The sequence below is a fragment of the Prinia subflava genome, chromosome 17 (genome assembly GCF_021018805.1).
Source record: "Prinia subflava isolate CZ2003 ecotype Zambia chromosome 17, Cam_Psub_1.2, whole genome shotgun sequence".
In the NCBI taxonomy this organism is placed as follows: domain Eukaryota; kingdom Metazoa; phylum Chordata; class Aves; order Passeriformes; family Cisticolidae; genus Prinia; species Prinia subflava.
This window is the reverse complement of record NC_086263.1, coordinates 11,154,524-11,181,775: the sequence shown is the minus strand read 5'-3', so window position 1 is coordinate 11,181,775 and position 27,252 is coordinate 11,154,524. Positions and strand designations below refer to the sequence as shown.

Sequence of the window (27,252 nt, the reverse complement as noted above, 5' to 3'; positions counted from 1 at the left end):
TGCTTGTGCCGTGTGGATGCGGTCCCTGCAGAGGCTGGAGAGCCCCTGTCTCCATTACCAACACCTGAACTCATCTCCCTGCCCTGTTTCCCCCAGTCCTGTCCCACCCCAGTGCCCATCTCCACCTTTATCCCTATTTCCATCCTTATCCTCATTCCCGCCCTCATTATCATCACCCCGCCCCCGACCGTGACTCAGCCGCCCCCCGGCTTCCCATTGGCCGCTGACCGCGCACGCGCGGTAGGCGGCGGTGACGGCCGCACGCCATTGGCTGTGGCGGCCGTGACGTCACGGGGCGGTGGCGTGGCGGGAGCGTGACTCAGCACGTGGCTGCGCTGACTCAGCGCCGGGTCCCGATAAAGCCGCGGCGGCCGCGCCCGTCCGGGATTCGGGTCTTTGTCGCTGTCCCCGCGACAGAGGAGCCATGGAGCTCCCGTGGCTGGGCCAGCACTGCTCCGAGCGCACCTGCAAACAGCTGGGTAAGTGCGGGCTCGCACCGAGCCCCGAGCAGAGCCCGCCCGGGTGGGCTCGTCACGGAGGGTAACGCTGGGGCCGGTCCTGGCCCCCGAGGGGTTGTGGCAGACACCAGTGCTGCTGCTGCTGCTGTCGTCCGCCCTCAGTAGGTTTAGGGAAAGAGTGATAGCTGTCGTTCCTGTACGTGTTAAATTGCTAAGGGATGGCTTTTCAAAAATAAAGTTAGTTTTGAAACTGGGCTTTGCATTTGTGCTTTTAGCTCTTGACTAGTTGCTCATTAAGGTTTCTGCGTTCAAGGAGCTCCTGAGGTGCTTATGGCTTGTGTTTGTCTTATACTACAGATAAAAAGAGGAAAACTTACCACTCTTGCTCTTTTAATTTTGATATTTGTGAAGAATGATCTAATCTCTATAGAGATATTTGGATTGTGACTTGACAAAAACTGCTTTAGAATGTGTTTGTAGTCTTTTGTGAGTACCCTTGGAGTTGTTAGCTTTGTTACATAAAAATGTTTTCTTTTTTACTCTTCTCCCAGATTTCCTTCCTCTGAAATGCAACGCATGTGGGGAAGTCTTCTGTAAAGATCACATCCGTTATGATGACCACAAGTGCAGCTCTGCCTACAAGAAAGTGAGTTCTGTATGATGTGAGTCATAATTCACCCTGCAGAATTGCTAAGTCATTTATGATGGTTGCTCTGGAACTTCACTTGTGGTTTCAATCAAAGTGGATGGAAGAACTTCAAGATGCAAGTTAATGATGCATCTGGATTTCAAATATATAGAAACATGATGTTTCAGAGGTTAGAACTGCTAGATTCCAGTTTTTTCTAATTACAATGCATCTTCCCAGAGACGAGTGCTTTATATTTCAAGTAATGTATTGTGGTCTAAAATATGCTGCAGTCCAAGTCCTGTAAGTTGAAGAGCAACGAACATGAAACTGTAGAACAAATAAACAGAACAAGTGGGTCCAAACTTTGATCTCTGGCATGTACTTGGGCTTTGAAGTATTCAAAGGCTGTAATTCTAGAAAAAGCCAAAAGGATATTTAAAGACTACTTACCAAATACATTGCTACAAATTGGTTTGGCAAAGCATGTCTGTGTGGTTTTTAGACAGTGATTTGCAGTTACTGTTGTGAAGTGTATCTTTAAAAGCATTAGCAAATGGGAACATGAAACATTTAGGAATATACTCCTATTATCTATGGGTAAGAGAAGGTGAAGGACACAAAAATAGGGTTGGACTTGATTATCTCAAAGTCTATTTCAATCTAAACTATTATTTAATTCTGTCATGCTGATCCGTGTTGTGTGCTCTTAGAATGTGCAGGTGCCAGTGTGTCCCCTCTGTAACACACCTATCCCAGTGCAGAAAGGAGAAATCCCAGATATTGTGGTCGGAGCCCACATAGATAAGGACTGCAAATACAATCCAGCACAGCACAAGAAGGTAAGAAAATTGCTATTGAAGTCTAAGCTGCCTTCCTAAGCTGGTGAGGTTGGGCCTTCTGACAGCAGAATGAGTAGAAACTTGCTCTGTTTCATCTTGGCTCTAAGGCCCCTTGAATGTTTGTGCTTCAGCTTGGTCATGGCTCACAGAGAGCAAACCTTGCCAACTTCCTGTCCTCTCTTACTCAGATCTTCACAAACAAGTGCTTAAAGCCAGGCTGCAAAAGGAAAGAGATGATGAAGGTGGTTTGTGAGCAGTGTGGTGGCAGCTTCTGCATAAAACATCGGCATCCTCTGGATCACGACTGCAAAGGGAGCAGCCAGCCCATCTCCAAGGCAGGGTGAGCTGTGCTTGTGATACTTAGCTCAAGATGAGATCTCAGGGTTGGTGAGGAGCTGGCACAGACAGGGAATTCTGGTAACTACTGGTCAATAAAATAGTCATGATTTCCTCTTGCATCTCAGGCTGAATTTCTGAAATGGCAGCCTTAATTTCTGAACCAAGAGAAAAAGCTTGTCAAATTGTCCTGAATTTTCAAGCTAACCTGTGTCAGTCTCTCGTAATTGAGAACAGGCACTGGCCAACTCAAGCACCCTTTGGCGTCTGGGTCCACATACTAGAATCCAAAAGCTCTGTCCAACCATCTTGAAGTAACCAAGAATAATCAATACCCTGACAAATCAAGTTTGAACTTAATGTTAATTAAAAAAAAAAATCTCTTGCAGGCGGACATACTTTGACTGTTCTGTGCAGTAGGACTGTGAGATTTGTGTGAGAGATGCAGATGATTAAACTGGATGGAAGAGTGAAAATAACAGCGTGCATAGGTGCTGAGCCTGGTTGTGTTTGCTTTTAGATGTGCAGCTCTGATGAGAGCATCTCAGCCCACTTTCAAGTCCCCAGGAGCAATTGGAGTGCCATCTAATGGGAATCATCAGCACAACAGGTATCAGCTGCACAAGGGGAAAAGACAAACTGAGACTAGGCTGGTGTCCACACCCCTAAACTGCTCTAGAGTTGGTAGCTGACCTGTAAATGGTGTTGGGAATAGAGGGGCTCTGACAGCACAGGTTTCTCTATAATGCAGTGATAAAGTGGCCCCATAGACACAAGCATTAGGACATGGAATTGTATCTGTAGGTTGGTTTCCCACCTGGTCAGTGAGAGGTTTGGCTGAGTTCTGGAAAAGTGGGGTGTCATCATACTGAGGAAAGCACAGCAAACACCTGAATTAAAATAAATGGCCCAAGCTCTCCCCTGGCATGTTGTAGCTCCATATGACTGAAAGTTGCAATTGTGTAACCCTTACAGTGCATTCTTATGTCTTTCAGGTGCAGATAGTAGAGGCTCTTCACATCTGGATCAAACCTTTAAAGTTAATATTTTCTCTCTCTTTAAATTTCTATGCAATTAATTAATTTTTGTATCAAAATTTTGTATGCATTTAATAAACTGTTACCCTTTCCAAGCCAACATTATTTTTTCCTATATTTGGAATAAGAACTTTAAAACTATGCAAAATATTTCATGTAGGAAGTGAGATGATGGTGGTAGGTAGAAGATTGCAGTTGGTATGAAATACAGCTGGATTTGCTTAAGTCATGCCAGGTCTGTACTAGGAATGTCCCAAAATGAAAATCTGAAATACAAACTATTGTCATATGTCTCAGTCCTTTAGGAAATGTTCTGGCTCTTCATGAGAAACAACATCAGTGTGAAACTTCCTCTTGGTTTCTGAATGTCACTGGAAGACCCTTATTTATAAAGCCATACCATCTTTTTTATGGGTCCTGTCTGAAGGGCTAGGGCTCACAGAGGCATGTGCAGTAGAATTCTTTATCATTTATTGTCCCTTAGACAGAAATCTAGATTTGCAGGAATATATTTTGCCATTTCAGGGAGAAAATGAAGCCAGAGAAAGCATTAACTGTATCTTGTGTAATGAGAATAAGGCCAAAATAAAGTGTTGTTTAGGGAGGCTGCTCTTGCTGTCTTCCTGAAAAGCTTAAACAAGTGAAGTCATAGCAGATAATGCTCCATCTATTATCCTGATCAGCTCTCTTGGCTCTTTAAAACTGCATGAGTATCCAGCTGCTTAGCTTGAGGCCTGAAATATTATAGCTTGATGAAATGGAAATGCGCTGTTAATGAACAATGCTAATTCCCCAGATGGGGTCTAAGTAGACCTCTCATCCAGCTAATTGTGAGAAAAATGCCAAGGCTTTCTGATGGTGTCAGGGGGTCAAGACCTCAATTTCATGTGTCACTGGAGCCATTCCTCTGCATGCTGGGGCTTCTGGGCTGCAGTGCTGGCTTAGGACTAACTGGAGGGCAATTGCAGCCCCTTCAATCCCCTGCAATGTTGCTGAGGTGGGAGGAGAAGCACTTTGCAGGGCACAGAAAGCTGAGTTTCCCGACCTGGGAAAAATGATCTTTGCTGATACTGTAAGAGATGGGAGTGTAAGTGTAGTTAGTGCCTGTGCTTTGTACAACCTTGGGGGTGCTGCAGGTGTGCAAAGACTTGTGTCTCTTCCATTTGAGCAGGTTAATCCTTGGAGTGGGAATGCTGCCGGAGGAGGAAATATGGATTTATGGTCCTTCACAGGGACAGCATGTAAATAATCAATGCTTTGAGTCATAGGCCTTTCCTAAGAAAGCACAGATATAATTTCTGTCCAGCACAGAACAAGAATCTGTGCTATCCCACATTAATGTTTGGCCCAGTGTAATTTCTCATCCTGGAGAAGTTTTTGGAGAAGATCACAGCTAGTTGGCCAAACTAAACATTTAATATAGATATGAGTTACACTGATCACTCCACATAATCTCATTTTTTGCAATCGTGCAGCCAAGACTGTGATTTGACAGTGTCTGTAATACTGTGTTTAACCACAGGATGTCACAATAGGATGTGCAATAACACAGTCTTTATTTTAGGAAGTCTGAACATAGAAAACATTGTTTACCTATCCACATTGGAGCAAAAGCTTAAACTTTAGTTTTAGGTATTTATCTCTGTTTGCCAACACCCTAATTCAGCCCTAGCAGATTCCTGTATTTTATATACATATTTTTTGTGTGTAATTTCTAACTGGCCACCCATTCCCAAATGGTGCCGTGCGCCCCCTCGGTGCTTTGGGAAGGGGATTCCAGGTTCTGACCAAGGTGTGAGGACACGGACCAGGGTAGAGAGGCTCTCCCAGCCCGCAGTGATGCTGGGGGCAGGAGGTGGAAGAGGAGGAAAGCAGAGGTTGCCCCTTCCCATCAGTGCCTGGAATGTTTGCCAGCAGTATCTGCTCCCATATCCAGCATCTCAGCTGCTGCTGGGACCCAAGCAAAGGGAAACAACAACCCTGTCTCGGGTTGTCCTGAAAAAAAAGTGTCATCCATGTGTGTGTATGTGGTAAAAATTCTGGCCCTTAAATTACCAAGGGGAATTGGAAAAGTTTGTGCATGAGGTATTTATAGAAAATGAAAACATGGAAACCAATTTGCTTCCTGGAAATTGTCCTCAGAGGTGTTTTCTCGTCCTGTCAAGCCACACCCTTGGCCTCTTCCCACGCATTCCATGAGACCCCACCGGGATACGGGAAATGCTGTCTCAGCCTTCAGGGTCCTTTAGGATCTGGAGCCTTGAGGAGCTGCTTGCTCAGAGGGATCAGAGCCGTTCTCCAGAGAGCCACATCTCAGTGTCCGCAGCGCCGGGCTGGCTTCCCCCGGCTGTCCTGCGGGGCGGGGTGGGAGCTGCCAGGCCCCGGGGATCCCTGCCAGGACACCGGACGGTCCCTGCCAGCCCTTGGGGGTCCCAGGCGGGGTATGAGTGGCTCCCTGTGGGCGGATCCCGGCCAGGCCCCGCGCCGATGCCGGTTTTGGGAATGTCCCTGGCTGAGGGGCGCGGCCGCGGGCGGAGCTCGGCGCGGGGAGGTGACGCCACCCGCGCCGCCGGCAGCCGGCGCAGCTTTCCGCCACACACGTGTTCCTGGTGGGTGCTTTAACTCCGAGCGAGGCTTCCTATTGGCCATCGCTGTGACTGACAGCTCGGGAGCCAACCAGATGCCGCCATTCTTCCCCTGTAGCCAATGAGAGGCAGGAGGCGGGCGGCGGCGCCAAGCGTGAGGCTCAGTTGAATGTGCCGGGGCGGCGGCTGCGGGAGGTGCGTGTGGGGACGGGCGGGGGTCGCAGCCCTGGGTCTCCCCGGGGTGGCCGCGGTTCCTCCGGGGTCCCGCTTCCCGTCCGGAGCTGCGGGAGGGGCGGGGAGGCCCGGTCCGGCCTGGCCCGGCCACATGGGCAGCGGAGGCGAACGCGGGGCTGTGTGCTGGGATGTGAACCGGGGGTTTGTGTTGGGACGCGGAGCCGGGGTCGTGTGTGAGGAGGCGAATCCAGGTTGGGAAGCGGAGCCGGGGTCCCAGCCGGGAGCAGGGGCTGCCTGTGGGAGCGCCCTGCTGCCCTGGGCACGGCTGTGCCCCACACGTGCCAGGCCCGGCTGCGGTAGCACGGAGGGGCCAAACCCCTCGTTTGGCACCTTCTGCTCCATTGGGAATCTCCCCCCGTGGGTTTGTGGGCTGCTTTATATTTCAGTGTGTGTTTCAAGGTGAATGTTTGTGATTGAAATACACAATATTTGCTTGTGTAGTGAAACTGACGGTGAAAGGGACAGTGTTGGGGCAGCTGGGGAAAGCCCTTTAAATCAGATGTTCTCGCAAAGAAATAGTAGCGAGTTACAACTATTCCTGTTTTCAGAACCAGTTGCAGTGTTATCTGCAACTCCCATTCACCTTCACCCTTATGTCAGTTTAAAATTAAAGGTAAAGCTAATGAGACAATTCGTCAAGCATAGTTTATCACGTTAACCTACATGAAAACAGAAATACTTGCAGTTTACCCAGAACTAGTGGTTTAAAACTGTTTAGTAATCAAATAGCCTTACTTTTGGCTTGTGAGTGCACGTATATGCATATTAATGAGATGAATAACAGTCACGTGAATGTATTTTGGGATGATGGTGTTATTTGAGGTGGATAGTTGATCAAACAGTTCAATGTGGTTTGTTCTAACCTGCAAAAAGCACAGCCTAAATTATGGGGAATTCCTACCAGGAGGGTCACTGAGGCATTTTCCACAACAGGGCCTCAGAGGACAAAAGGTGTGGAGATTCCTACAGCAGACTGAGTTTTGACTTCTACAGTACCTTAACTTCAATGTATTCTTGAAGGAAACACAAAATTTCTCCAAAGTGAATCAAATTTCAATGCAGGCATACATTTCATAGTTAGGTAGTCACAAATAATTGCTATATCAGTGTAATTATAGTATAACTGTCTGTATATGAGACTGACATTTAATATTAAAAAAGGTTCTAGCTGCATTTGGGTGGTTTCTGTTACAGAACAACATTTTAGAATGCCAAAAATGATTGTGGAAAAAGAAGAAAAGAAGGCAGAAAAAAGAAAAAAACTGAAGCAACATGTGGCCCAGAAGGATGAGCTGGAATTGAAAACTAAACCAAAGAAGAAGAAGCAAAAGCTGCAGGTTTGGCTCTTTAATAAATATAGAATGGATTTGTTGTTGCTGTAGGTTCTGTGCTGAACATGAATTGGATTCAGTTGCAGTGATTCCTTGGATGCAATATAGCTAGTGTGAAAGCTAAAAGGAAAAGATAAATTAAGCCAAATGTGGGTCCAGTTGTAGCAGGCAGAGAGGTGATCTCTGTTTTGGATGTTTCTGTGGAAAACAGGGAATGGATGTGGGTGAAAGGTGAAGCAAGTGAGGAGCTGTCATATGGCAATCTCAGTGGAGCTTCAGTCTTCATGTGATCCTGAGTGCCTGGGAAAACATGAAAGATGTTTTCTTGGAAGTTCTCCTGGTTTTTGGACAGCATGTCAAGTGGCCAGAAGGTGTCAGCAGTCTCTTTATATTCCTGAATGTTTTATGAATTATTTTATGAGAATAAATACAGCAATCTGAATATGTTACTTAAGTGGGAATTTGAAGTTGTAAGGGTGGTTTTTATTTTTTTCTAATGGAAATTATGCATAATTCAAGGACAATTCAATTCTGATATTCTTAGTGGTTACTGTGGAATGAGGATCAAAGAACTGTAAAGCACTTCCAGAAGTAGAGAGGGAAAGCAGATTTTTTTTCTCAGGAATTCTTGAGGATCACCTCAAGAAGCCACGGTCTTAATTCTCTTATGCTTCCTGGCCTGACATAAAATACATGTGAAAGCTGCTTGTTACTTCCTTTATCATGACGTGTGTAGCTCAATGGAGGTCATATGAATAAAAATGAGTACTTATTTTGTTATTAGACTTTATCTAAGCTCATTGGCAAGAACAGATTTGAAGAACTGTTGCATTCATAAGTATCTCTAGGTATTGCATTCAGAGTTTGGGATGCTTGATATAAAAATGCCAACCTATGGGCAGAAGCTTTTCGGGGGTCTGTACATTTTTGCAGTTTTGAACTCAGCAGAAATGTTCCTAGGTAAGAAAAGACTGCATCTTTGTCAAAGCAAAAATAGGAAATTTTGTCTGTATAGCTTCATAACAGGGAATGTTCCTCCTTTTCTTTGTATTATATACGGTAGATTTGCCATGCTATAACTAAAATTGAGTGAAAATAATTTTCCAGGACAAAACAGCATGAAATTTATTGCCTGTGGCAATGTATAATTTCACATAAAATTGCTAAACAGTTGAGATGGGCTTCAGGTAAGCAAAGCCTTTTTGGACCATCTGATGTGCAGTGTTCAGTTCTCAGAACAGCCACATGAGTCTTGTGGGCTGTGCAGACTGTAGGACTGTGAAAGAAAGAGCAAAGAGCAATGGGAAGAGAAATCCTTTACACTGTTAGGGAACACCACTAAGCACAACAGTTCTTGGAACCATAAAAGTTGATGCCAGTGGGTGGCTTGAGCATGTATATATTGAGTTTTAGGGAATGCCATAAAAGGTCTATGACAAGCTGTTTCTTGGCATCAGCTTTATAAACTGTGATAGCAGGAAAGTTAATAGACCACTTTTTTTTTTTTTGTAATGACTGTTGAGCATGAAAAATGTGAGGCAGATCTTAAACATTTTTACTTCAGAAGTGGTTAAAGAAAGTTAATTGCTTGGCAGTTTGATTGTTACTCACTGTAAGTACTCCCAGCTTTGTGTAAAATGCTTGGTTAAGGCACACTAGCATTTATGCTTTAAAATGCTTTTGGTCATCAAACCTTGTCAGCATGGAAAATGTAATAGAGAACAAGGTAAAACTGCTCTGTGTGAACAGGAATATCAGGAGGAACTCTGGGGCTGTGCTCATTCAGTGTGAATGGTTCCAAGTAAGAAATTTGGAACAAAAGTTAGGCAACTGCTGAGAAGGTTTATCCTGCACCTCTACTTCCTTTAATTTGATTTCTGTTACTTTAAAATAAGCTGGAATTTTGCTAGATCTATTCAGGAATTCCTGAATCATGGTGCCTGCATTCTGGTGAGCTGTGATTGGCTTTTAATGCACTAATGGAATTAAAGGAAACTTTTCCTGGCATTCTTAAAGTAAGGCTGGGTAGGGTCCGTTTTTCCTAAGGAGTCTCATGTGTGCTAGAAAGAAGTCAAAGTTTTAGGTGGGACAGAGGTTTCACTGATTCATTAAGTCACATTCTTGTGATTTACTTTTTTTTTTTTTTTTTTTTTCAACTCTAGTACAGCAAATTTAATCTCCAAAGTGGAAAATACAAATGTCTAATTGATTTTTTTATAGAGCTGGAGGCAAGTTGAGGTTTGTTTTCAGTGACTGGACGTAGTGTATACTGATCATTCCTTCAAGAAATTTATTTCAAAAATTCTTACCAGCCTTAGACTGAGACATTTTTCCTTGGAACAGCTTGACCTTTCACAGTAATCTTGATGTTTTATTGATTTTCATCTACTCAATTTCTTCTGTTTACACTAAATAGCAATAAGCATTTCAAAACCAATATGAATGTTTTCATGAGTGATCTTAGAACCACACAGCTCTAAATAAGACATCTCTAGTGGAGCTGAGTTTTAAAGATTAATTAAATTTTAGAACTTAATTCAGCCTTGTGGTTTTTCTGACCAATTCTCCTAATGTTACTGTTCTATTTACCTACTTGAAATAATCACACATGTTAAACAGATTTTTTTTAATCACCAGACATTAGTTTTACATTTTTATAATGACTTATAGTTTGCTAACATACTTATATGTTGAATTATCAGAATGTTAAAGTTTTTCCTTTCAAACTGTAACACAGGTATGAAGAAAAGAGATTTAACATGTGCTATCTAGATTGATGGTTTGAAGTTTCTTAGGTAACAACTGTCTTATGGATCTTTTCTGACTAGTTGTAATTTCTCTGAAAAAAAAACATTTGCAGTATTATTAGGGTGTCATCTTGAAATAACAGAACCCTTAGAAGTGTTTCTTTGCAATTACCCCTTTTTTGCTTCTGGTTATGGATTTCTCCAGCCTTGAAATTTCCAGCTGCCTCAGTGCCACAAAGCTTACTGGAGCAGCAGTCCAGTTGCAGCTCTGGAGGCAGGGAACAACCTGTGGTTGCTTTGTTTCCCAGGGCTATTTGAGTTCTGCCCAGAATGACCTTACTGTGTCAAAGGATCTTGTCATTTACGGGCAGATCTTGTTGCTGCAGTGCTGTTTGCAGAGCTGCTGACTTTCTGCAGAACAGTAGGAAATTCTTTCAGAACAGAACATCTATTAGGCAAGAGTCAAAATTCGTAATCCATAGAAAACAATATTAATTTCCTGTTCCTTCCCAATTGAGTCTAGTGAACATTGTAACTTCAAGGAAAATTACAATGACTAAGGGACGATCAATCTTTATAAATCAAATCTCCTTGTTCGTGGTTGAAGGGTACTTTAGGTAATGCTCATACAGCCAGTGGGTGTTTCCTTGTACTCCCTTGTTATCTTCAGCATTGCAAGTGGTTGGAGGAGGAGGAATCAACATTTTCCTCAGATAAAGGCAGGATCAGTGGGAAAGGAATTTAATTTCTGAGATTCCATACAGATACTACAAACAATGACAAATAAACAAGTAGCTCATAGCGTTTCTTTCATCAGAGTGTGCAGGTGCCCAAACAGTAAGATCTGTTTACTAAATGGAAAATGGCAAAATTTGTAAAGAAAGGATTTTTCTGTTTGATTTTTTTTGGAGGTTATCATAAAGAACACTATAGAATTATTTAGCTGCAAAGCAAGCCACAAAAAAAAAGAAGAAAAAAAATTTCTTTAAAATCACTGTTTGGTTGTAGCAGTGGAAAACCCCATAAAATTATGTTTAAGCTGTGGAGGTAAACATTTTGGGCATGCATTTGATGGAATAACTGGGAATACTGCTTTGATATGATCTCTAATGCTGCTTGTAATCAGGTAACTGGGGTAATAATTTGAATGTTTAATAAATGCAAACCAGGCATTGGTGCAAACTGATCCAGCAGATACTGTAAAGCTATCATCAGACAGTGTATTTATTTGTTTGACAACCCACTAATTCATCCCAAAGCCTGTTCTTGAAATAATGAGTTGTGGATGATTTGCAAACAAACTCAGTAATCCTTTATTGTTCCCTTAATTTATTTTTCTAATTAATGGGAAGCTTATCTTGTAACCATCAAAATAACTTGGTTTATATTTTCCCATCCTAAAAAAATGCCATGAAATGAACAACTTAGTGTGATGTTGCAGGATTTTCTTCTGATCACCGGGCTGCCATTATTAACTACATTTTATATACATAAAAAGTATATTTTGGAAACTGTTTGCATTGCAATTCTACTATGCACTCTTCCTGCACTTGTGTGGTTTTGCTGTACTTGCTTAATCTTCTGTTGTAAGCATTAGTGTTATCTGAGGTTATTACTTTTTATTCAAGGAATATGTAAAAATTTTAAATACTAAAAAAATAAAGAAATAAATCCCCAAAAGTTAATTTTATTTAGCATAACCTCCTAAAATAAGAATCTTGTCTCATACCTGGCTGGTTTTTTTTTAACATTTTTAAGTATCTTTAACATGCAAATAGGGTTTTATCCATATTATGAAGAGAAGATGACATAATCTTTCATCTTCCCCTATCCCTCCATCTCCCCCTGTGCCTTGATGGAAAGATACATCAGCAGAAAGCAGTTTCCCAGTGATAAAGGGGGGTGGGAGCTGTTTCTCAAAATGGCCAAGTTAAATGTCAGGATGGATATTATTGTGCTGGGTTTTGTTAGTCTATAATTAAAATGTTTGGCCTATTTCTCTTTGCTTTGGGCTACCTTTCAGTTGAATGTTTATTCTTGGGTTATTTGTTTGGGGTTTTTTTACTTGCACAAAGAGACGTTTGCTGGCCCACTGGCTCTTAGCACCTCTCTGTATGGTGTCCTTCTGATAGTTATAGGAAATAGTTACAAACTCTAAATCCATGTGGCATTTGTGGCTTACTGTGTGACATCTTGCTTGGTTTATCTGATTTCTTATCTATGCACGATTTCTCAAATTAGGAAAATTTTTTAAAAAAACAACCAACGACAAAACAACAAACTTTGAGGGCAGCTGGTTATGGGACTGAAACATTTGTTTCCTGCTAACACTTCTTCATCAGAATATTGATAGAGTTCCTTCAAATTATTTTATTAAATTAACCATACATTTACCTATTTTTAAAAGGGTATAAATTTAATTGTGACACCCATGTAGTGTTTATAGAGAATAGTAGGCCTTCTGTAAACAGACATGTCTAAGAAGGTACAGAATCGTGTCTGAAATATGGATATGCATAGATTAGGCTGCATAATTTAACATTCCTTTGAAAATTATTTTTGTAATGGTACGAATAGATTTCCCAGGAAAGAGTATTCACAGCTGGGAAAACAGTTGCTACTTTGAAGATGGTTTTCCCAGGCGAAGGGCTCACGTCCCCAACTGTGTTTGGTATAAACAATATGTGGTGTGTTTCTTACTCGTGTTTAAAGGAATTGTGCATTCTTCATTACATATTAGCCAACAAGAGGTTCATGCTAATTCTGGGTATTTGCCTTAATCTGTATCCATTCAAAGTTGATTCCCTACTTTTATTAATAAAGCCAGGGTATTAAATGGATGGGGAACTTGGTGGTGAAACACAACTGTCCCTTCTTTGCTGTTAAGAGGGAGAAATCTTCCTTCTCTTCTTGGAGCACGTACTTCTTGTTTCCTCTCAGGCCTCATTCTCTGCTGGCTGGTGAGACCTTCCTTGGTGGCTTTTGTTGGATTTCCAGTATAAATCTTTGCTTTCCTGCCTTAACTGCAAATATCTTAACAAAATTGAAATTCTCAGCAGGATTCCCACTTTTGGGTTGAATTTGTTGAGTGTTCAATTGTTGAAGGAGCAAAGGCAAGATCTGCTTGACTGTGTCACCCAGCTCCAGTGAAAACACTGTTCTCTCCCCTTTTTCAATGATAATTTTATTCTGGTTCTGTATTGATGACTTCTAACCTCTCATAGAGGGAGGCGTTATCAGTGAAAATTGCTGGAAAAGGCCCAAATTGTTGAATACAGAAAACTTGGCACACAACCTCAAAATACGTGTAACTTCAGTTAAAAAGAAGTCCCGTTAACATGTTTGAATTTGCAAAATGCATTCACTTGGCAAGAAATTAACTTGTAATCTTGACAGGATGTTTGCTGCATTCTGATACAGGATAAAGCAGAGAAATGGGCATTCAAAGGCAATTATTCTTGACAGGGCTTGAAACTTGGAAGTGTGTATAGCATAATGTATTAATGCAGGCCTGATTCTTGTGGATTTGTTACTTCCTCTTTATTGCTCTTAGTACTGTTTTGTTAATGTTAATTGGTTCACAAAACCTAAAATGGCATGGATTTAGATATTTAAATTATGCTTATTCTAAAAAGCAGCCCTGTCCTTGATGAGATGCTGCTGCTTGTTTAAACAATGTGGGAGTCTGGTATAATGATTTTTATAAAATATGACTTTCTCTGTGTTGAGGAAATAGATCCAAAAATTAACAAACCCCAATGTTTTGGCACAGATAAAGGAAGGGTCATGGCTGCTTCTGTAATATGAATGAGAAATGAGAAGTTTCCTCATTCAAAATGCCTTTTGTGTTTAGATGCAATATTGTGAACCACATGAAAGATCAGTGTATATTTATGTATGTTAATAAATTACAGCATAGATAAAATGGCTCTTGGGTATTAGATCAAAGCCACACAGATTAATAAATACTTGGAAAGTGCTTGTCTGTTACATCCAACAAGTAATTAGAAAAGAAAATTAATCTTTTGACTTTTAGAACCTTCCTGAAATATCGAGGGTACAAGCATGAAGGTATTTGACAGGGGAACCAGACTCTGTCTTTGAATGCATTTACCTGTTTCTAATTGAATCCCACAGGAGTTCTGTAGGATATCAAACGGAAGATCATCAACTAGTGTTTTATTAAATTTCTCAGCATTATCTTAATAATTTGCATCTGTAAACCAGGCTATTGCAAACAGCATATACATAAGGGCAGACAGCTCTTCCTACCATCTCCGAGTTTGAAAGATGTCAAAGCTGTTCAGAGGATGTCCTGAGGGCTTAGGGCTGCATTGCTTAAAAAGGAGCAGAGTGGTTATGTAAAGAGAAGAGAAAATCTAAAGTATCTGTGGAAAATACATGCTTTTAGTAACTGTCATTCCATCCTACCTTTACGCTATGGACTGAATTCTAAAGAGGTGTTATTCATCCTTACCCACTCATAAAATAACTAATTGGGTACAGAACTGTTGTACTGAACTGTAATACAGAGGTCATTGAAAATGGTCATGATCTTTTTGTGAATTTAGGAGCCTTCATGCACCTCACTGGCTGATTCTTTTTCAAATTACCTTTGGAATAGACAGGCTTTTCCTATTTTATTACAAAAGTCCCATCTTTTGTGGCTTTCAAGCCTGTACTCCAAAGACATCTTTTAATAAACTTGTAAAGTTGTGTTCTTTTAAATTGTAAAATTTACCATCATTTGCTTAAACGATGGTTGTCTTCTTTACATTTGTCTAGATCAAGTCATGATCTTGTTTGAGCTTAGAATAGGAGCAACCAACTGTTCTGATCTGATAGGTTTTGGAATAAAATCTCTGGCCAAGATCAAAAAAAGTCTCACTCGGTGAGAGTCAAGAAGAGCACAGATCAGCAGGGGACAGGGGCAGTTCTCCGTGGGTCCTCACAGGTCCCCTGTTTTGGGCTGAGGATGCTCTTGGGTTCTGTGTGATCTGATGTTGGTTCCAGCAGCACCTCTGCCAGCCAGGGTGGGCTGCTGCTCCCACAACACTCTTGACAGTGTCACACATCATCAGGCAGCTTTAATTAGCATAAGAAAATAACATGTCACGTTTCTCACTGTTCTAGAGAATGAGCTTGTACTATCAGAAGTAATTATTCTGACTTTATGTCTTTGGAAGCCAAGCAAGTATATAAATTAAGTTCCCTCACACATCACTGTCTGGATCGTCTTCCCACCTTGATACTCAGTTGTCAGGTGGATATTTGGAATACTGTCAATTGTTTAAGTGAGCTGTTTCCTTGATTTCTTTCTCAGTTTGCTGTGTGCACTTCACTCTGGAGCACAAGAGTTAAAAGGTTTCTGTAGTCAGGTACAGGCTATTTCTCTTTTGTAGTTGTGAATGGAGAGAGAATGAAAGGAAGAAAATCTTATTTGCCATTATATTACTGTTTCTATTGAGGGAATGCCTGGGAAAGGAAATATTTCTGCTGCTGAGGCAGAAAACAAATCTATCTCCAGCACTATTAGGCAATTCTGCCACTGAGCTCTTTCTGTAAAAATCGCCTTAACTCCAATTCTAAGGATAATTTAACAATATCCTGATAATTTTCCCATTTCTCTATTATGTCTTTTTTTTCTCCCCACAGTTTTTTTAAAGTCCTTCAAGAAAACACATTCAATGCAATTTGAAAAGGTCTTAAACCTTTTCAGTGATTTTGCTTGCAGGTCAAGTGAACTGGGACTTGTAAGCAAAGCTACTGCTTTGGAAAGGCTTACCCTGCTGCATTAAATACTTATTTTGAGAAGGTTGGGTTTTAATTTTTGGTAATGAACAGCTCAGTAGTTTAATTTAGAACTTGGAAATGTCTGTATATACCTATAGTAGACTGTTTGAACAATGTAAGAAAACAGGTTGGAAACTTGAAAATGGTTTTTATCACAGGGGTTGGACAGTTTCAAAAGCCATTCTAAACAGGCAGGTGACTTTGCGAGACTCAGACAATCATCTGTATTTTGCAGTGGCATTTAGTGGACTTATGTAAAATAAATGAAGCAGCATGTAAGAAAGGGAGTTCAAAGTAGAGCTGATCCTGCACAGTCTGCAGTCCTGAGAGGACATTGCTGCTGTGTTGGCACCTTGGGTGGCTCAATATGCTCAATATGTTTATTCTTAGCTCCTGCCTGTGTCATGCTGCTGTGTGATGGAATGGAGGTCTAAATGGAAGCCCAAACCCAAGGGTTAACAGTTTATTGTATTAAAAGTCACTGTGGAATAAATAGTTTGGATAATACTGTTGAAGAAAGGATATCTAAATTATAAATATATGAATGGAGGGTGTTCAGATTTTCATATTTGGTGTCTCTCTTTAAAACACAGCACAGGGCATGTACCACAACCTCTCTGACAGCAGAGCTTAAGGGTATAGGGGAAAGGTGTTCTGTGTGGATGTCTTAAAAGTGACCATCACATGTTTTTCCAGTTTTATCATAAAAAAAGGACAAATAAACAATTAATTAGGCCCTGTACTCTTCTGTAATGAAAACTTTAAATGTTTGTCTGATGGTCTGAATGGGTAAGACTTAGAGTGAAAGGGAAGGATAGATACTGTCCCTTAAATTCAAATCAAGTCCTTATCTTTGTTGTTTTCAATCAAAATCAAATTAATTCATTGGTTCACCTTCATGAGTAAGCTATTAAAATTCAAACCTGCTTCTTCATACACTCACTTGTTTTTAGTTATGCAGAAACAAGTTCCAATGGAATTAATGATAATCAGGGTTGAACTTGACATGCTTTTACTTACAGTAAATCACTCTTTAACACATTTTTTATGTGACAATCCTAACCATTTAAAATTGTCCAGACAACCTTTTTGCTTTTGCAGTCTTAATAAACAGCTGAGAGAATACAGCAAAATCCTTACACGGGAAAAAATTCAGTTATACTCTAACACAACTTGATGGCTGGAAAAAAGATTAAAGTCTGCACTGTACAGGCAGTGAATTTTGTTTGAAATACAGATACTTAGTCTGAAATTTTACAAGCATTTTCTTGCAAAACTTTGTGCTCAATTTTTTTTCAAGCTTTTGAAGGGAGAGGTGCCTTTTCTTGCATCTTGCCTGTATTATGTCAACGGCTTGCACAGAATCTGGGATCGCCTGACTCATTGATTCAAATTCTCTGTCACATGCCCTGCCATCCTGTAATGCTCTTCATAAATGAATCAAGCTTTATCTTTAGACTGACTGGCTTTGCATTTTTGAGAGGTGGATGTTGTGTCTGCACAGTCGGTATTCAGTGTATCTCCTAAAATTGTCAAAGGAATGCAAAGTTACAGCATCTCTTTAACATGTTAAAGAGGTCTCACATTAACTCTTTTTCTTTTACACAGCTGTAACTGTTGCTTTCAGTTGCATCAGGTCCAGATTGGTGCTACTTTGTGCTGTTTGCATTTATTTTGTTTCTAGATGTTCAGTTATACCCTGTGCATTCAAAGCATTCTTGTGCCAAGGTATTATTTTCAAAAGCAGTTAATGGTTTCAGGGGTTTTTTGATTATTCCCTCCCTCCTCTTTTCTGTGAGCTTTTCTTAATACTGGACTTTTCATGTCTGGAAAGTTGATATATAGACTATTTTAGCAAAGATTGTAAGCAACTGTTATAAACAGCTTTTAAAATCTCGTTGTTGTCATCAGTCCAGTGTTTTAGAAAGGCATAGGGAATCTTTTCTTTCAACTCAGCAATTAAACAATTGTAAGAGAACAGAGATAAAAAGTGAAGGGGTTGTATCAAAATTCTTGCTCCCATTCCTTTTTTCCTCTACACTCTAGAAAAGGTTTTATTTATTGGTGATTATGTTCTTTGAAATTAAAAAAATGACACATCAAGCTGAGATCCTTTTGGTCCATGGATAAGCCAGAGCAGCAAGTTACTGCAAGATGATGCCTTGCAGAGAGCATGTTGTGTACATAAACACATGGAAATTGTATGACATTTCTGTAAATATTACTTTGTACAGAGTTACTGTTTAAAAAAAAAAGCTTTGGGAATAAGTGTGCAGTTTTTTCAGCTGGGAGAGTGCTTTGTATTTAAAGTAAGAAGTATGTTTAAATTTAGTAATTTCAGGCACAGTTCATAAGCCTGTACCAAAATATCAGCAGTAGGGAAGTCATCAGGTATTTTAGGTTTGTAATTTGCTTTTAAACATGCATATTTTTTTAAACATGCATGATTGTTTTGGGTTGAGTAAATATTGTTTTCTTAGTGCTATAGTAATCTGGCCTTTCCTAGATTTCACTGTATATAACTGAATATGATCACTTAGAAACAAACTACTTTGGAGGATGCATGAGCAGGCATTTGCTATTGCTGTTTGTTTATTATTATAAGCTTCTGCACAAAGACTTTCTTGAGTTGTGTTCTGCAGGGCATAGTAGAGAGACTTCTACCATAGACTTGATCAAAAATGTTATCTCTGTATTGGAAGGGGGGAGGAGGGGGAAAAGGTCTTATTCCTAAAAAAACAAATAAGCAACAACTACAGGAAAGTGTATTCCTGTAACCCCAAGTAAGTTACTTATTCATGGCAAGTGTCAGGATGCACAAACCAATAAATCTGTAAGCTCAAGATGTGTCTTAATCCTCAGAATTGTATTGCCAAGACAATTATCCCTTCCTTCAGCTGGGTGTTGTCTGAAATAGCCATCTTTAATGGTGTGATTAATGTCTATTGGCAGTCCATAGGACCTGAGTAATTGTGGCTAATTCCAAAAAGGAAAATACTGAGGAAAAAGGACTGTGTGTGATGGAGCACAATTGTGGGAGATGACTTGTTGGGTGTTTTTTAGCAACTCGTGCTATGCTTGCATCTTTCTTGAGAGATCTATTTGGTGTTCTGCAGGGAGGATGGGACTAAACACGTTTTTGTTAGACTGTGATTAGCAATTACTTGCAGATAATCTGCAGTTGCCTCAGACTCCACACTGCTGTTCCTGTTGGAGCTGCAGGAATATTCAGCTATTTCAAATTCAGCCATCATCATCTTGTGGCCTTTCTGTTTATAGGTCAAGTCTTTTGTGGCCAAAACTTCCACTAGGAAACTCAAAATATTTCATGAGAAATATGAGTGGAATCATCGTTTTCACTGTTTTCTTTATTGCTTCAGTAGCTTTAGTCATTGTTTTAAAGGTCTACATTTAAAAATCCTTTAAAGTCTGTTATTGTGCTAATTAATTAATATATGACAGTTGAAAATAGGACAGAGCATCTTATTCTGTTGAGTTCTGGTGCTTCAGTCAATAAGCACAGAAGTGAAGTGAGTTTATTCACTTGAGAGATGCAGCAAGTGATGTTTTAATGATCTTGCATGCTAAGCTCTAGGAACTTTATAGCTTCCTCTGAACAAGTTCAGGAGTAACCTGTGCTAAACATCAATCAGATTTAGAATCCAATTATTTGCTAGAAGAAAAGAAACGCTATTGTCTTCCAGTAAATGGCGCTATCATTTGTTTGCTTAGTGTAATTAATCTTCAAAGGATCAAAGCATCTAAAATGCATCTTACAGTCTTGAAAGTTTGGGGGTTTCTGGAGGTGGGATGGGTGTGCACGAAGTCCAGAGCTGATGATCACTGATCACACTCTCCATTACATCCATTCTTCCTTTCTAAAAATGGAGGGTTCTGTCACTTCCATAAGCAATATGTACACAATATCTACAATATCTTTTGCAGAAAGTGACAGTTCCTTAAAAACCACAGCATTTTGTTCGGGAATGTGAAGAGATTTTGTGCAAAGTGCACTCAAATCTGAAGGCAGGTGTGAATGTACATGATGTTAGTGCAGTGGCATTTTTGACAAAGGGGCCAATTATGTTTGTTCTGAGGGAGATCATCTGGGTCACTCCTTAGAAGACAGAATGAAGCACTACATTTTGCTTCTGTGAAGTTCTTTGAGATGAGCACTATAGTTACAGATGATTTTGGTTTTGATCAAGTACTGATGTAAACAGTAGATTACATTTAGTAGACAAAACCTCATCACTGTGCTTGATTATATTAAGATTAAAAACTTAATCATGGAAGACATGCTTGAATACAGTGACGATAGTACCATGTAGTTCTTGTAAGCAAAGTAATTCATCTTAACATGTTTGGGTGAAAAAAAATCAATGTTTTCTGCATCTCCACATCAATATGTTGTAATGATTTTTCCTCACTGTTACGGCAGCTTCATTATTTCAGTGGAAGTACCTTATAAACACCAGCAAAGTATCATCTCTGATAATCAGATTACATCTAGAGTCTTCCTAACTTGATAAAATTTTCTCTTATATTGTCATTCATACATGTATAATACAAAATAAAGCTTCTTCAGTGCTCAGCTTTTAATAATCCTGTTCATAATTAAATATAAATCTGACTAAAACATATTCTTCTACATTAAAGTCTTGTCATAAAACCATTTTGAATATAAACCTTCAATACTCAATAGAGCGATACAATATGTATATACACACACACAAATGCACTTTTTTTCTGTTAGTAGCAAGCATTTTGTTCACTATTTGCACAACTTCACAGTCATATGTTTTATACAATGACACTAAATCAGACTTCTGATTGCTCATTACTGTCAGGAATGACAGACGTTAAGGCAGCCTGACAGAAGCGATGCAAGGTTGACATTTTTGTTTTCTGTTCAATGTACAGTCGCAGTTTGTCTCTGAAGGTTTCCCCCAGAAAACTGTAAATTAAGGGGTTCAGGCAGCTATTAGAAAAAGCTGCTAGGTTCACAATATGTCCTGTTAAAGGATAATCATGCCTGAAGGATGGGCTGTTGGAAGAGACGGGCTCGCTTTTCCTCTGGAGAAGCTGGACGCTAATGAAGACGTTTTCAGGGAGCCAGCAGATAAAGAAAACCAGGACAACAACAAAAATCATGCGCAGAGCCTTCTGTCGCCGCAGACGGAGGCTCCTGTGCTTGTGTGCTTTTATAAGGACTCGGACAATTAATGAGTAACACAGACCGATGATCACAAAGGGGATAATAAACCCCAGGGTTATCTCTAGCCACTGGATTTCTTTTACATCTGCAAAACAAAAATAGACCTCTCCGGTGTGTTGTAAGTGCACGGCTGTGAATGGGACTAGAGCTGCTGAAATGGATGCCATCCATATGAGCCCACAGCTCAGTCTAGCGTGGTGCATAGTGCGAAATAGGTTGGACCTCATTACTTTGGCCAGTGCTAGGTATCTGTCAAAACTCATCCATGTCAGAAAGAAAATGCTGCTATACATGTTGATCTGAAGGAACAAAGACATAAAGGTACAAATGATGGTGATATCGTAATACTTCTCGTCAAGATTAAACACCTCAATGAGAGAATCAGCCACTAGAATGAGATCAGCCACTGCCAGGTTTATGAAGTAAAGGTCTGGGATTGTCATTTTTTCCCGAAAGCTAATGTTGACAACCAGTATCAGAATGTTTCCCACAAAACCGATAGGAAAAAGGAATATTGTGTAAAGACATGATAAGAAAAGGCCAATAACATATTGTTGGTGTTCTGATTTATCTGCTAATCTAGAGGATATGCTTTCGTTACACAGATGGGATCCATTCAGGTTAAAAGTTGTGCTGTTACATATAACAGGTGATACTGAGGCAGAATAAGTTTCCATGGTTAAAATATCTGCAGAAAAGATATTAGTGCTCACGGTTTGGTGGCAATACCAAAAAAATCAGATTTTTGTTCGGTTTTAACTGAATTCCTAGTAAGCATTTTTGATTGGATTTGAAAAAATACAGATTTTTGTATAGGAAATTAAAATGCTTTAAAAGTCACATTAATTAAAACTGACTGAAATATAACACTACAAATACTGAATGTCTTAATTTGTTTTACAGGATACTATATACATTCTAAATGAGAGAATTTGCAATTCTTGTGTGCCTTAAGATCATGTAGGAATCATTTTACCATGGTGGTACTTGGGTCTCTTTAATAAAAGCTTTTCAGCAACAGTGTTTCTTCATGCCAGTTGGAAGGCAGTGGAATTTTAGCTCCATTTGTTTTCTTTTAATAATCAATGAACATCCTTGGACCTGCAATTTGCAAATGGAAAACGATTAATCTCATATTCCAGCACTGTTCCATGTGCCATTAGCTTCTGCTAACTTAACATCACAGCTGGGCTTGCAGGAAACATCATGTTCTAATATAAATGCAGAGGTTCACTGAAAAGAATTTAAATTTGTTCTAGATCAAAACACATTGTGAGGGCAGGTCTATTAAAATTGTGTGTGGCTGTCAGGGTTTCAGTATTAGAAAATGAAGAAATACAGAGAAATCAAATGAGTGAATTTAATCTAATAAAGAAAAACTGTATTTTTTATATATATAGGTATATATTTATTCTAGCAGCTTGTAAGGCTAATAAATAGCAGAGTTTGTGGCTGAGAAGGCAACAGAGATGACAAGCATTTGGTTCCTGCTGCTTTCCAGGGGGAAGGAAAGGTGAATTTTAGAAACGAAGGTAATACAAGTAGCATATCGATCTACACCAACATTATTTTGATTTATTATGTTTCACTGACTTCCGGGTAGTAATGGAAAATACCAGTTATCAGATTTGTTTACTTCTAAATGTTGAATGTTATGCACTTGAAACATTGCTAGAAGTTTATTTAGAAAAAGAAAGAAACAAAAGACACTCTAAACAAATAAAACCAGAAAGGAAATTATAAACCAGGCTATTTTGTGTTAAGTTTTAAATATTTTGAATTGCTTTAATCTGCCTCTTACTACCAAACCGTTGATTTTTATTTACATGAAAATACACGTCTAAATTTTTTTGCTAGTAAAATTCGTGCATATTTCCACATTTTAATGACTTGAATCCTGCCACTGTGCAGTCTGGAGAGGCAAGAGCAAACCACTAGTGGAGTAAGAGTGTTAGAATAGTTTTAGCCAGAAATAAAGCTCTGAGTTTGCTTAAATGTATTCAAGTCATCAGAAATAGCTACAGATACTTAAACAAAGATATGGGTTCCAGAGCTTTGATTTCTCAGTGAAACAGGCATAAGTTCCCAGTACCTGTTGCTGTATTTTGAATCATTTTAATAGTTTAAATCTTCATTCTGAAATATCCGTATGAAATCACACGTATTAGAAGGTTTGGTGTTTGTTTCAAGCAGCTATGGAAGTCAGACATAAACTGTTGCCTTTATGTGACAGCCTTTTATTTGTGAATAAGGCAGTAAAACAGATTTAAATACGATAAAAGATAAGTTAACAACCTGAGCAATTGATTTTAAAAGGTCCGTCTGTGGTCAGATTTTAATTACATCTGAAAGGCCGCCAAAAGCCAAGCAATTAAAAGCATTACAGGTAACGATGTACTGTGAAACACTTTATTTTACCTTAATTCCATTTCTCCCGGGCTGATTTCCCTCCAGACAGCAGCAGGCTGCTCCTTGCTGGGTGCACACGTAATGGATGTGGCAACTTCCACTGTCCTCTCGGTAAAAACTTGCATTTAGGTGTGCAGAGCTGCAGTGGGTGCCACCTGTTGATGATTCAGCAGTAAAAACAAAATTCGTATAAAAGTCTATTCTGCTTTAAAGCTTCCTGAATAAAGGATAGTTTACAAGAGCAAAATGCAGATCTTGCTGCATGTCCTTGGCAATAAAACAAGCTTTATAGATTCCCAGGGTTGTTCTAATTTGTGTGCAGTTGAAGTGCTGCTGAACAGCCTTATAAGGCTAGAATTAACCCTGTTTCTGCTGGTTTCTTTTTACTAGAACTACTCCAACGTCTTTTCTCTTGTATTTGTCAGTTTTATTTTGCCTAATGTTCATTGCATCCTCCTTTCTGCCTCTGGTGTTTAAGTTTTATAGTCCATTCAAATCTAGAGCTTGGCTGAACAATAATTAAGAGCTTTATTTGCAAATTGCAATGAAGCACATTTTACACAGATATAAAGCAGTTATTACTGTTACTTGTGCTATTTTTTAAAAGCCTCTGGACAATCTAAAGGGAAATATTTCGTTGAAGACATCAAGCATCTGAGAAGGGTCATTTGCTAAACGGATAAGATAAATTTGTTTTCCTACCTTCAAGTTGATCCCATTTTGCCCGTTTCTATTTAAATTTGCAGGTATATGTTGTCATTCTCATACTTCTTAGAATTGCTCAGCTCAAAATCACATGGATGAAATAAGCTTACCCTACAGAGAATGAGGAGCCTCAGTTTTGCATTAACCACCAGTGTTGCAGGTGGAGTTTTGCATTTCATCCGCAGGGGGTAAAAAAACCTACTTGACATTTCCAGTAACACCACCTACTGGTGGCCAGAATTCTTAGAATGGGAAGAAAGTCAAAGCTTCCTCATAAAAGAGCAATATTTTATTTGTGGCAGTTGCCTTCTGTGATTATGTTGATCTGACACCTGAACGTTAAGTGCTGTGAGTGGCTTTGCTGTACATGGATGCAGCATTCTGCTGCTGCTGGAATAAGATGGATGGGATCTCAGCATTTAGGACTTCAGGAAGACAATGTGACAGTTTCAGAGGTGTGGAGTAAGCAATTAACATGTCATTATAATAGATGTATGACACCAATTACAGTGGTCAAATAGGTTTAGATTACAGAGGACCTAATCTGTAGGAAAGTGAAGCAGAAGTACTTTGTGTGAGTGGCTGTGGGAGCAGAAGCCCTTTGCCTTCATTGAGGCAAATATATTATTTGCTGGATTTTTTGCAACACACTGTGTATAGGAGCAGAGGATTTTAGCAGTGTGATTTAAAAAGTTTTTGAAGATGTTCTTGCATGATGGCTCTTCATAAATAGTTTTGGAACCAGTTATAATTTAGATCAAAAGAATGTTTGCGCAGATTGGTGCTGGTGAAAGTTTTCTAAACAGAAGATTTCCAGTGTGTGGAAGGGATTGTTTTAATGCAGGACGATGAGGACAGAGCCTAAAGTGTTTTGCTTTGAGACGTGTACAAATATGATTGCATTGTAGGACTGGAATATGGTAAATGTTACAAAAATCTTGTGATACCAGCTTTGAAGGTCTTAATTTTTTGCTGTCATAAAAGAACAGGATTAAAAAGAGTCTTTATTGTTGTTTGTTGATCATGTGGTTTTGCTCTACTTAGTTCTGTCCTTCAGAGCTTCCACTGATCTTGCAAGGGCCTGAAGGATTTTTTACTTTTCTTCATGTGTAATGTTCACTTCTGGGTGTCAGTTGTTTGTTATTATGGGGGCCTGGATTTGATAATCAGCTGGTCTATCTGTCCTTGCTCATCTAGCTGTGAATATCAACTGATTTACTATTAAAATGTATAATTCTGAATGATAATTTCCTTGTTTGAATTCATGGTAAGAAATATGCCACTTTGCCATTCTTCCAGAGTTGTAAGGAAATTCTCTTTCAAAAGAGCCATGAAGTAGCTGTTTTCTGTGCTAGAAGAACTGTGAAGCATAAGAGATCATATTTGGTATTATGGTAATTTTGTATATTATTATATTGTAATTAATGGGTTCTGTATTTCTCTAAATATTTTATGAGATGATCGTGCGAATCCTCTGAATCCTGTTTTGTAAAACAGATCACAGCATTTTCAGGCCCTTGTTTATGCAGTCAAATTATTGCTACTGATTAATCTATCTTAATCTCACTGTTCGTCATTTCCATGTTCCATAAAATGCTTCAAAGTAATTTTAGCAGCTGCTGAACATTGTACTTCTGCTCTTTCCCTGTCACTTGCAGGTATTTCACAGGACTTTACAGTGACTGCCTTAATGATCTATGGTCACAGTTGTGACAATATTGAGTCTTAAAGCTCCACCTGTTTTACCTTACTGTGATTGTTGCTGAGAACATGTGTGAAAGCAACTGGTGCAGGAGTTGTATCATGTCAGACCTCAGTAATCCAGCCTTTGGAATTTTGCTGGTTTATTTTTATGTAGCACTCAAGTGTAAAGCTCTGTAAATATCTCAGTAAACCTGCCTAACACTGGAGAGTCTTTCGGAAGCACTGGTGTAGTTGTGATGTACTTCAGTGCACCAAGAGGCTGAATCTAGGGTATAACAGAAGATATTCTGTGTAATTGAGCAGACTTCAACATATTGTGCTGCTAAAAGGTGGCAGCTGAGGAGGAAGAAAGTGGGAGGTGTGAGTATGGGAGAGAACAACGTGGAGAGGTCTGATGCATCCCAGCTCTTGTGCCAGCACTCTGTGGCAGCCTCTCCAGCTGGATAAGCCCTCTAAGATGCAAGAGACTCTTTGGATTCTGTCAGAAGTCTAGAAGTGTTTTGGGAATGAAGCTGTTGAATCCTAGAGAAATTAGATCAGGGCAAGGATATAGAAAGCTGAAAAATGTAAGGCACTGTATTGCATGGAGGGGGAAGGAAGCATAAATTAAAATTGTATTGGAATGCTTACACTGTAATGTAACTATTTGCAGAAGAAATAAGATACGTGTAAGAGTCTCTACTGGAACTATCTCTAGAGGAAATACAGATGCTGTTGTACTGTTCATGAGGTTTTCCAGGTAGATTGATGTCCAAATTCTCTCTCACCTTTTTTAACCACTGAATGAATTTAGCATCCATTACTCTGCTCTAGAGCAACCTCAGATTTTATCCTGTCCAGCCTCAGTAGCAAATAATCTTCTTTGCAAAGAATCAAACTTAGTTTGAGCTGGAATGAATTGTTTCTGTGCCTTCAGAAAACCTTCGATGGAGTGTATTTTGTGTATTTAGGCTTCTCAGTTGCCAATAATTCTGAGAATGCATTTTTCTTACTAAAAATAATTTTTAAAAGTTCAGCCTTTTCCTTTTGCAGAAACAACACCCATTCAAACCCATTCAAACTATTCTGGTAAAACCTTTTTATTTTTCTTAAAGCATATATTGCAAAACTGTTAAGGGATAATCTAAAAATTTCATTAAATGGGGCCACAAAATGTTGTGTAGTGAAAAATCACAGAATTCTAGAATGGTTTGGGTTGGAAGGAATCTTAAAGACCATCTCTGCT

The 27,252-nt window shown here is 39.5% G+C and overlaps 3 protein-coding genes across 3 annotated transcripts in view; 2 read left to right on the top strand and 1 right to left on the bottom strand.

The window, feature by feature from the left end:
• The first annotated feature begins 286 nt into the window (after positions 1–286).
• On the top strand, positions 287–2,272 carry ZFAND2A (zinc finger AN1-type containing 2A). Its single transcript, XM_063414163.1, has 4 exons — positions 287–479; positions 1,010–1,104; positions 1,800–1,928; positions 2,117–2,272. Exons 1-4 carry the CDS (start codon positions 425–427, stop codon positions 2,270–2,272), a joined length of 435 nt encoding a protein of 144 aa, XP_063270233.1. The 5' UTR covers positions 287–424.
• Positions 2,273–5,926: 3,654 nt separating this feature from the next.
• C17H7orf50 (chromosome 17 C7orf50 homolog) overlaps positions 5,927–27,252 on the top strand; it is a 118,314-nt gene continuing 96,988 nt past the window's right edge. Inside the window, exons 1-2 of the mRNA XM_063413991.1 lie at positions 5,927–6,081; positions 7,315–7,457. Coding sequence (XP_063270061.1) covers positions 7,329–7,457 — 129 coding nt within the window. The 5' untranslated portion in view covers positions 5,927–6,081; positions 7,315–7,328. The remainder of the gene's footprint in view (positions 6,082–7,314; positions 7,458–27,252) is intronic.
• On the bottom strand, positions 20,175–23,862 carry GPER1 (G protein-coupled estrogen receptor 1). The gene is made up of 2 exons (XM_063414655.1): positions 23,628–23,862; positions 20,175–22,310 (listed from the first exon to the last, which is right to left on the bottom strand). Exon 2 carries the CDS (start codon positions 21,884–21,886, stop codon positions 20,813–20,815), a length of 1,074 nt encoding a protein of 357 aa, XP_063270725.1. The 5' UTR covers positions 21,887–22,310; positions 23,628–23,862; the 3' UTR covers positions 20,175–20,812.

Coding starts and splice junctions, on each gene's coding strand:
- ZFAND2A (XM_063414163.1), top strand. CDS start 425: ATGGAGCTCCCGTGGCTGGGCCAGCACTGCTCCGAGCGCACCTGCAAA. Junction 480..1,009: donor GCGCACCTGCAAACAGCTGG/GTAAGTGCGGGC, acceptor CTCTTCTCCCAG/ATTTCCTTCCTCTGAAATGC. Junction 1,929..2,116: donor ATCCAGCACAGCACAAGAAG/GTAAGAAAATTG, acceptor TCTCTTACTCAG/ATCTTCACAAACAAGTGCTT.
- GPER1 (XM_063414655.1), bottom strand. CDS start 21,886: ATGGAAACTTATTCTGCCTCAGTATCACCTGTTATATGTAACAGCACA.